Below are 10,263 nucleotides of genomic sequence, written 5' to 3'. Positions count from 1 at the left end.
ACCCAAGATAATAAGATTGTGATTATCACGGAGACCTACACGCTGTTTAAATAACGTTATAATCATAACGATGCTCGTTGCGATGTCATAATTGTGTTATTTAAAATAAATAAGCGATAAATTATTTAATAATGTTTTATGCCATGTCATATTAATATTAATTTGAATAATTTATTATACAAGTCGCTGTATCTAGGCTAAAGTTTTTAAAAGTATTTATTTCTTTCTTATCTGTCGTTGGAATCTCACACCACCATTCCCGGGAGAATCACTTCCCGCAACCGGGTAAAAAGGACTTAGTCTAATCCTTTCTCAGGCACTAGATTATTCCAAATATCTTTAAATTTGTTCAATAGTTTTAGTGCCAAACCGTTACTTTCACTTTAATAATATTAATTTCAGAAGAGAATGAATAAAACCACAAGATGAGCTAGTAAAACACGTTATATTTGAATGTTTGGGCTTATTGAAAAGGCTTCAGCCGCGAAGTAACTTCAAGTTTCGCAGAGAGGATAAGAACTCGTTATGAAACATAAATAAAGAAACACGACCGGCTTCTTATGAAAGATATCAGGAAATCTCGGAGACTCTCGACTTTTATTTGGGTTGACATAATTGAGGAATATTACGTAAGTATGGCAGCAGTTTTGTATTTATAAATTTATTTTTTGAAGATTTTCTGGTAGACACATTTGGCCATTATATAGGCTTCTTGGGCTGCATCAAGTTTCTTTCTTTTTTACTTACAAAATACAACCACGAAAACAGCCAGTGATTCGCAGTCATCAGAAATGACTGCAGAAGTTACAACTTCTGTATGATACATCATACTTCTTTATTATAAGACCTTTTTATTTAGCCTTTCTAATAGTATTTATAGCTGAGTCCTAAATAATAGGCAGTAAATAATATTAGATTTTATAGGCTGGTAACCCTAAGGGTAAGTGTCCACGCGCTGGCCCCTCGACACTTGATACGGTAAAAGTTCAAATACCTTGATAAGTATGTGATTATAGGTGTGGTATCAATGTTGTTTCAATGTGGTATCAAGGTAGAAACCTATTTCTAGCTTATGTATTGGTTTTCCTGCTGATTATAAAGTATAAGCTGTTTCTTGTGGATTCGATATCGTCCTGAGGGCAATATTTCACGAAAACGGGATGAAAACCAGTAAATCTGAACTTTATTTCCAGGTCCAGTTTAATCATTTCACCAACGGCATTTCTTACAAAAATCCTATATAAAAAAAAACTCTGAAAAGAAAATATTTTCTGAAAACTCTTTCCAATACTTTTTATCAGGTAGAAACTTTCGCTCCAAGATAAGATTTTTATTACAGGATAGGCACAAAGCCATACGTGAAGCATAACTATAAACACAGTATTAACTGTATAAATATTTTTTTATTTATATAGTTATCCGTGAGTTAATTTGATAATCGCCAGCATCAAATCAAACTACGCAATAAATCTGACTTTACCCCCATAATACAAATCATCATCTTACTTGCACTAACGCATGTCACTTGCACTAACTGCATCTTACGTCAATGTATTATCAGTTAACTTGCGCATGATGCTATCACGTAGGTGTCTGTTATCTGCAGGGGCTTGTCAATAAGTATGTGCAGTTAACTTGCAAGTGCATAAGTATGGTTAATTGTTGGATCTTTTACTAAATGGCGTAGGTAGGAAGTTTGGTTTCGTTAGATGCACTTTTTTTTCTAGCAATGCAATAAAGTAATCTAACGCAATTAATCTGACTTTACCCGCATAATGCAAGGGATCATCTCACTTGCACTATTGCATCTTACGTCAATGTATTATCAGTGAATGCGCACGATGCTATCACGTAGGTGTCTGTTATCTGCAGGGGCTTGTCAATATGTGCACTTTACATATATTATTATGTATGTATGTGTGTTGCACTTATAAGTGCATATAGGTACATAGATAGTTGCTAGATGGTTAACTATCCTAGCCAAGCAGTTGGGTTTGGTTTCTTCAAATCTTGTAGGTCCTGATATATTTTGTGGTGAACTTTACTATCTTCACCTATGCATGTGTAAAAAATATGTTCTTTTTTTCATAATTTTATTTTCTTGCCAATCTTTCAAGATTACTATTGTCTTCATGTAGCATTCCTTGCCTACTTATAAATATTTCATTGCATAAAGCCATTTACAAAAGCGTCGGATTGCAAGGTGATAGGTACACCAAGTGATATTATAAGTTCCAAGGTGTATGAAAAGTCCCGATTAGACAAGATAGCATTGACTTATCCACCATCGTAGGTTAGGGCATGGATAAGTCACTCTCCCACTTACGTATCTACATTAATTAATGACTACTTATGGCTAATAGCTTAAGCTTAAGTGACCTCTTCTAATGCATCTGTAGATAGTGCATCAATAGGTCAAGACATGATTCCAGATTATTTCATAAACTTACTTGTACGCAATTATTGAGATATGGGCACGCGTTGCACTTTGCTCTGAACGTGTGGGTAAATACTTTTATTTTCTTACTGCACGTGGGTAGTTATGTTTCTCGTGGATTCGATGTTTGTGTATGTTGTTTATCTACATTTTTTAAAGAAAAAAATGATATACGAGTATATCAAGTTGTATCACCTAATAAATAGATCTATCGCCACGAAAGGCAAGGGTTATTTTATTGTTGGGTTCAGTTTATGTACATATTTACATGACGTAAAAAAAAAGCCTGTAGCTAGCCCTAGCGAGTATATCTGCTCAAATATTAGAGGTAAGTACTTACTTGAATGTAACTAATTTAAGTCAATGTTTGGGTGATGGTCATTCACACATAAATATATTGGTCACTTTATAACAAAACGTGTTCCTAAAACATTACTATTAAAATAGCTTTAAGTTTATTCAAGACGAGGATGATACCTACGACGGTATATAATTGAGATTGCAAGAGAAACTAATATAAATGTAGTTTATGTAGTCTCAATTTAATTATGTTAGTTACACCTTTAGTGTCACCAACCACATCAACAAATAAAAAATTACTCTAGCTCGCCCCTGGCTGTTACCTGCCACAGACCACAGTCACAAAAAACTGATAAGATCATTCGTCGTTCTACATACAAAACACCCTCTCTTATTATAACAGAACAACGTCTGACTAAGGAATATTACAATTTCCACTTCCTAAACTTTCATTCTCAAGTTTCTACCTCCTGAGGTAATAACTAAAATGTTCCTCAGCAAAATTACTCTTCTGTTATTTCAATATTTATCTTATGTATGTGAAAGTAGCTTGTTACTCGTGCAAGATGTAATATAAGTCAGCCACGAGAAATGGGTGTGTCACTTGATATTTGCAAAGTCTTGTTTAGACTAAGCGTTTCCGACGCGTTTCGCACGGGTGATGATGCATCTCTCCTTTACTTTGGCGTTTAAGTGCGTTTTATGAGCGATACTCGATACTTTTATAAAGGGGAAAGGTTGATAAAATATCCCAAGTATTCCCATATATTTATTTATCGATAGAGGAACTGATCATCACGTGTATTGAGTTGACTCGCCTTGAGGTAAGTTATACAGTCTTTTCGATGCTCACTTACCAATAAATCCTGATGGAATACTTACCATCTATAGCAAACTGTTTTTACATATTTATTTTTTTCTTTGTGCTGCTTCTTCTTCTTCTTTCGTGTCGATGACATGTCTTATAGTGTGCTAATCGACATAATATTAACCAATATTTTAACGTATTTAATTGAATGTGATTAGGTACGACACACCCGATATACCTAGCAATTTTGTACGTAAAAGCAAATCCATCCCAAAAAGTATGAAGGCTTCTTTTTTCTAAGAGAAATCAAACACTCTTGTCCTCCAATCGCGGTATCTGAACAAAACGTTAGGCTTTATAAAGCAGTACACACTAGGCTAGGTTTACATCATAATTTATTGGTACTGAACCTTACCCTCACACGTTTAGTTACCCGTGGTACTTGACGCAAGTAAATGATACGTTTAGTTTACTTTGTGTACGTAGGTACTTATTTATTATCTAGGAGTTAGTGCGTAGGTAGGTACTATTGCTGTGTGTACTGATAAAACCGAACCTACGTATGTAAAGACCTATTGGACTTAAACCTTTTTATGACATACTTACAAACGTGTTCAGACAAAACAAAGTAATATCTCTGCTGGTAACACAAATTCAACCAAATTAAATAAATCAATTATTTTAGTCCTAATGGTTGGCTAACTGTTTACTTGTAAGTAATCGTGAATGTGTTTATATCCTATATACCTACCTATATGAGCCCTATCGGCAGACAAAAAGTTTCCTGTGTACGGAGACTTTCACAGTACTTACAATTTTGTATATGTCGCTTAGTTTCTGCATTGTTATGTCGCAAGGATAATTTCCTTTCAACTATCGTGGAATTTTCATAAATCTATTAATGTAAACTAAATTAAAAGTTGTAAACTCACCTGTAACACAGGGATGATCTTGCAGGAACTGAGCTTTCAATTGTTCCAGCTTCTCCCCTATGCTCTGCTCCAAGGGTCCCTCGATAGCCTGGAACACTGATGCACCTGTGTAACAAACAAAAAAAGTCAGATTTTTTTCGGTCTATACTAATAAATATAAAGCTGAAGTAGTGAAGAGTTCTATGAATGCGCCAATATCTGGAACTCTGAAGCATCACGTGGGAACGTTTACGCAAATTTTAAGAATATTTGTTATGTATTTATAGTATGTTTAAGTTTTTATAGATATAGTATTGTATTTATATATTGATACTAGCTGTTGCCCGCGACTTCGTCTGCGTGGGCAATTTGGAATTGTCAAAATACTACTTATGCCGCAGCGTAGGTGTATTCTTTTACATAACAATATAATTAGGATTACCACTTAGCAGCAGCACGGGTTGATCAATCAAAGTGGTGTCGACGGTGTGTGACTATTTATCTAAACAAAAGAAGTAAAGTTTGTGACGTTGAGGAAATCTCTGGATCTAGTCAACCGATTTGGAAAATTATTACGTAATTCTCACATAAAACAAAGGTCTGACAAAGTTGTCATTTGTACATTTTCTGCAGCAGCTGCGACAAATCAGGAGCCAGAAAGTCTGTCAAACAGTTTTACTTACCACGGATAACGCGGTGTCTAGTTCACTGGGTTGAAGAGATCAGATAGGCACTCCAAGTAAACATTGGTACTCAAAAAGATTCGGTTTGACTGGAAGCCAACACCCACACAATTGAGGAATAGCTGGGTGGTTGATGACTGAGTCATCAGGCAAGCGCATAGTTTCACTACTTGTATTTTGGGGATTTTCTGTGCACTCACTCACTATGTTATGTTGGAATTCCACCGAAATGTTTGCATTAGTTCACGATCAGGTAAAGTATACGTCCGAGAGAGTAAGTCCAATTCGTGTGTTGGCACTTGAAGCCTGCAGTTCTTCCAAGATTTTCAAAATGTACGCTCGCAATTTGTCATTTCTTGGTGGAGCCAGCAGATCAGAAGAAACATAAGTGCTGTGTATACTGTGCGTCACTACTGCACAACGGTAAAATTTCGTCTTTATAAATAGCACAAACGTTCGCTCTCTTGCGGAGGACGTTTAAATACCATATTATGTGTCACACGTAGGTAAACAGGACAACAGTATATTATCATCGAACTGCTTTCAAAGATCTGATGAGCGAACAGACCAGAACCAGAAGAAAAAAAAAGACACATATATTTGCAAACAAATTGAAAAAACTTCTCCTAAGCAAATGCTACTATAGCGTCAAAGAATACCTTGACGATAAAAAGATAGTCGAATGAATAACTTGTGTTTTCCTAATCTACTATTGCATCTACTACTGTAATTAGACTTTCTAGCCTTCTTTTGCTGTACCCTAACAGGGTCCATAATATGTACCTAGCTTTAAGCCCCTTGTAACATCTTTATTACTTTATGGTATGCAAATAAATATGAATATGAACTGACTTGATCGCCTCGAGAAAATCAGAGCTCTATGAAGCGATCATTCGCTTTGATTCCTACTGCTATTGTGGTTTCTGAAAATGTATTCAATTAACCAACGATGAATATAATTCTTAGCCAGCCGACTCTTTTGAGTTCTCGAAAATCATAACGATGGTTTTTGTGCAATGCACAAACGGAAATTCGATATACTACACATTCGATATTCACACTTCTACAGAATTGATATTAAAAGGTTTGACAACGGGCTATAGTAGCGTAGTTAAACTAACTGAAACAATTTTAGTGATCCTTCAATAAAGTTAGAGAAGCGGGTGTGCATGATGAACATTAAGAGTTGGTAAATACGTGATGATGATGACCTAATTCATTACTATTCTAATTTGTTCATGTACCACAAAACTCAAGTTAAGGTGGAGAAAAGGATTACCAAGCTCCCAAAGGCCTGGGCATTTGAAACACGTTGCATGGCATCCTGGAAAGTTACGTAATTCTCAGCCATCAGTTTGAGCAGTGTGAGGGAGTGTCAGGCTTTGGCCCTAGTGGGCCTCACAGGGGTTTGCTGAATCTCCTCGAGGGGCGCGTGAAATAACGGGTCTCCCAGAAGCCGGAAGGTCGATGACCCACTCAATGGGATGGGACCCACGGGGATGAGCAATGAACGATAATTTCTGTTAACGTTTCTGCAACAGCGGGTGCAATAATGACACATATTTGAATGTTGAACTTTGTAAGTTTATCGGCCTATTATCTATCTTTACATAGAAAATAACGCTTTTATAAGTAACTTGAGCAAAAAACTGAATTTAAAGAAATGATATCCTAAAATTATAGATGAAGAAAATCATGCAGAAACAGATGTGCCATAAAACTGGTAGTAGGTAAAATATCAATGAAAACAGACTTCACTTTGTCATGGTATGTTCTTACTTTCAAGAAAAAAATATATGACAACTTGTGTATTTTGCTACTATAAAAACACTACAAGAAATATCAGCGCATCATCAGGGACATTTTTATAATTCTTTCACCATTCGAAAGCTACATTATCTGCGAGTAACATAGGGTATATTTTATCCCGGTGCGGGCAGTAGTTCCCATGGGAAGCGGTACCCACGTCCCGAAGAAATTATGAACTTCCCCACATTCTTAAAAAGTCTACATATGTTGTTCTGACATAATATAAGCTATACCTCTCATAAACATGAATATCCATTCATTTCATCCAATAACAAACATGCATAATAATAGCAGAATACGCTCTCGTTAACACTAGAAGTAGCCGGCTTACCTGAAATTTCACCACCCGATGTTCCTGATGTACTAGCAACTGTTGGCACAAAACTTGAATTAGATGTTCAAGACATTCAGTTCTCGTATCGAATCCCCGGCAACAAAGACAAACTCTGTACAATCGTTGCCGAAATGAAATCGAAGAACGCACGAAATCAATGGATCGCTGCTAGCAAAAAAAAGAACATGACGGTGGGACAAATATTCCAAGACGTCGCCGAAGACAGAGCTCATAAACGTATCTACATTAGAGAAGCACTCTCAAAGCATTTCAAGACTCTTCTATACAATACTAAGCAACAACTACGTGAATCATTTCAGTATATATGGTGTAAAGACGGAAAAGTATATGTAAAAAAAAACGATAATAGTAAAACATATGTTATCCAGTCTGTACAAGATATCGATCAAATTAAAAAAGAAAATAAATCGTAAGTAATCATAATAATCAGCCCCATAGCATTTAAGTTTTCTATATCCCTCCCTTTGCAAACTACATTTTAGTACTCTCTATGGAAGAACTTCATATTAAAGAAATTATTGATTGTAATTCGTTAGACTCTTTTTTTAAACAGTTACCTTCCACAAAAAATCTAAATTTCTCTTGTATACATATAAATATCCGATCATTAATTAAAAACTTTGTAAAACTACTGCAAATCATTCATAACTGCCCAATTCCTATAGATATCATTGTACTCACGGAGGCTGGAATATCTGATAACATTGTTCAGTTGTATAATATACCTACCTACAATACATATTCACAACTTCGAGCGAATAAAAAAGGTGGCGGAATAATTGTGTACGTAAAAGATTATTTAAAGTTTACTCCGATCCAATACAAAAGTTTTACTTTTGAACATTTAACAGGAATTTTGAAAATAGGACGTAATCAAGACATTGTATTGTGTTCCATATACAAACCACCAGTTTCGAATAAAACAACCTTTGTAAATGAATTAGGCAGGTACATCTCTCAGTTTGATTCAAAAACTAATCTTATTTTGGTAGGGGACACAAACATCGACCTAAAATCCATGTCATCTCATAAAAACTCGTATTTAGAAACACTGCACGGGCGCGGATTGATGTGTGGAATCACGGATTACACGAGAATTGAGACAAAGCAAGATCTTATCACGAAAACTTGTATTGACCATATATTTGCTCGTCTCCCCACATTAGACCCGTACTCGGCAGCGCTAAACATCGTACTGGCCGATCATCGTGCGGTAATACTTACCTGCGTAGATAATACTGCTCTAAAACAGATACAGCATGTTTCGAAAGTCAGCATCGACTATAATAAATTCTATAACGAGTTAAGTAAGGTTAATTGGACTCTAACAAATGATATGCAGTCCTCAAATGAAATTTATAATTTTATTTGCAAATCTTTTACCTTTGCACGCAACCAATCATATACGGAGAGTATTTGCAAGAAACGTCGTAAAATATTTCGAGTACCTTGGATGAATAAAAATATTAAAAACCTTTGTGACAAGCGTGATGAACTATTCCAATTGTGGAAAAACAATCCAACAAACGTTCATATAAGATTAAATTACAGTAAAACTAGAAATAAAGTTCATAGGTTATTGGAGAAAAGTAGAAATTTATATTATACAAAAAACATAGAACATAATTTTAAAAATACAAAAAAAGTCTACCAAATTGTAAACCAAATGCTTGGCCGGGTAACGTTATCAGTCGATGAAGCGATATTGAAAGCTTTCGATGCACAAGGATTAAGCATTAAGACAATCACAAATGGCTTTGCACGGGGTTTTGATAAAGCAGTTAAAGAAATAATTCCGAATTGTAATTTGAAATTATTAGACCCATTGAACGACTGTAAGCCCGTAAATTCATCTATAATGTTTCAGAAAGCCACAACTGATAAAATACAGAAAATTATTAAAAACCTTGACTCCAATAAAGCTCCTGGCGACGACGCTATTAAAGTCTCAGATCTAAAAGTAATTAATAAAGAAATATCAGTAGCAGTAGCGAACCTTGTTAACATTAGTGTTAGAACAGGTATGTACCCTAAATCTTTGAAAAAGGGTTGTGTCAGACCTATTTTCAAGAAAGGTAAACGCAACGACTTCAACAATTACCGACCAATAACTATTCTGTCAACAATAGATAAAATCGTTGAAAAGTACGTGTGTCAACAAATCCACAAGTTTTATAGTGACCATGGTGTTATACACCGTAATCAGTTTGGCTTTCAACGTGGTAAAGGTACTACTGAATTGCTATCTAGCTTTACCGATCAAGTCAATGAACACATGAATAATAAAAATCACGTGCTAGCCCTATTCATAGATTTTTCTCGCGCGTTTGACACCCTCAACCACACACAACTCCTAAACAAGCTTGAGACTAGTGGTATACGCGGTCCTCTACTAGAATGGTGTAACAGTTACATTAGCGACCGTAGCTTTCAAGTCAAAATCGAAAATACACGTAGTGACACTATTATCACTACTGAAGGAACGGCACAGGGATCAGTAATCGGCCCTTTACACTTCTTGACGTACGTAAATGACATGAACAGTTACTTAGAACATTGTACTTGTTATCAGTTTGCTGATGACACATGCTTATTGGTGGCCGACAAAGACCCAAATAAAGCATGCAAGCTACTACAGTCCGACTTCAATACACTAAGTAAGTGGTGTCATGACAATGGTTTAGTGCTTAACCCCAACAAAACGAAACTCATGCATATCAGGTCGCCTTACCTTAAACAGTCGTTAACCTGTCATATAACAGCTCACGAACACAGTTGCCTACACACTGTCTCATCTTGTTGTTGCCCTGTTATTAAACTAACTGACTCACATACCTACCTGGGACTTAACATTGATGACAAGATAAATTGGACCAACCATATTGAACATGTCTGTAATAAATTGAGACAGTTCCTTGCAAATATCACCATACTTACCAGACGTATTCCATATAAGGTTA

The 10,263-nt window shown here is 35.7% G+C and overlaps 1 protein-coding gene across 1 annotated transcript in view; it reads right to left on the bottom strand.

Moving 5' to 3' along the window:
- Positions 1–4,369: 4,369 nt before the first annotated feature.
- The window catches only part of LOC124633777, a 54,593-nt gene continuing 48,699 nt past the window's right edge, over positions 4,370–10,263 (bottom strand). Inside the window, exon 3 of the mRNA XM_047169110.1 lies at positions 4,370–4,582. Within this exon, the coding sequence (XP_047025066.1) occupies positions 4,419–4,582 (164 nt within the window). The 3' untranslated portion in view covers positions 4,370–4,418. The remainder of the gene's footprint in view (positions 4,583–10,263) is intronic.

This window comes from Helicoverpa zea, chromosome 10 (genome assembly GCF_022581195.2).
Source record: "Helicoverpa zea isolate HzStark_Cry1AcR chromosome 10, ilHelZeax1.1, whole genome shotgun sequence".
Classification (NCBI taxonomy): domain Eukaryota; kingdom Metazoa; phylum Arthropoda; class Insecta; order Lepidoptera; family Noctuidae; genus Helicoverpa; species Helicoverpa zea.
This window is presented reverse-complemented; position numbering and strand designations above follow the sequence as displayed.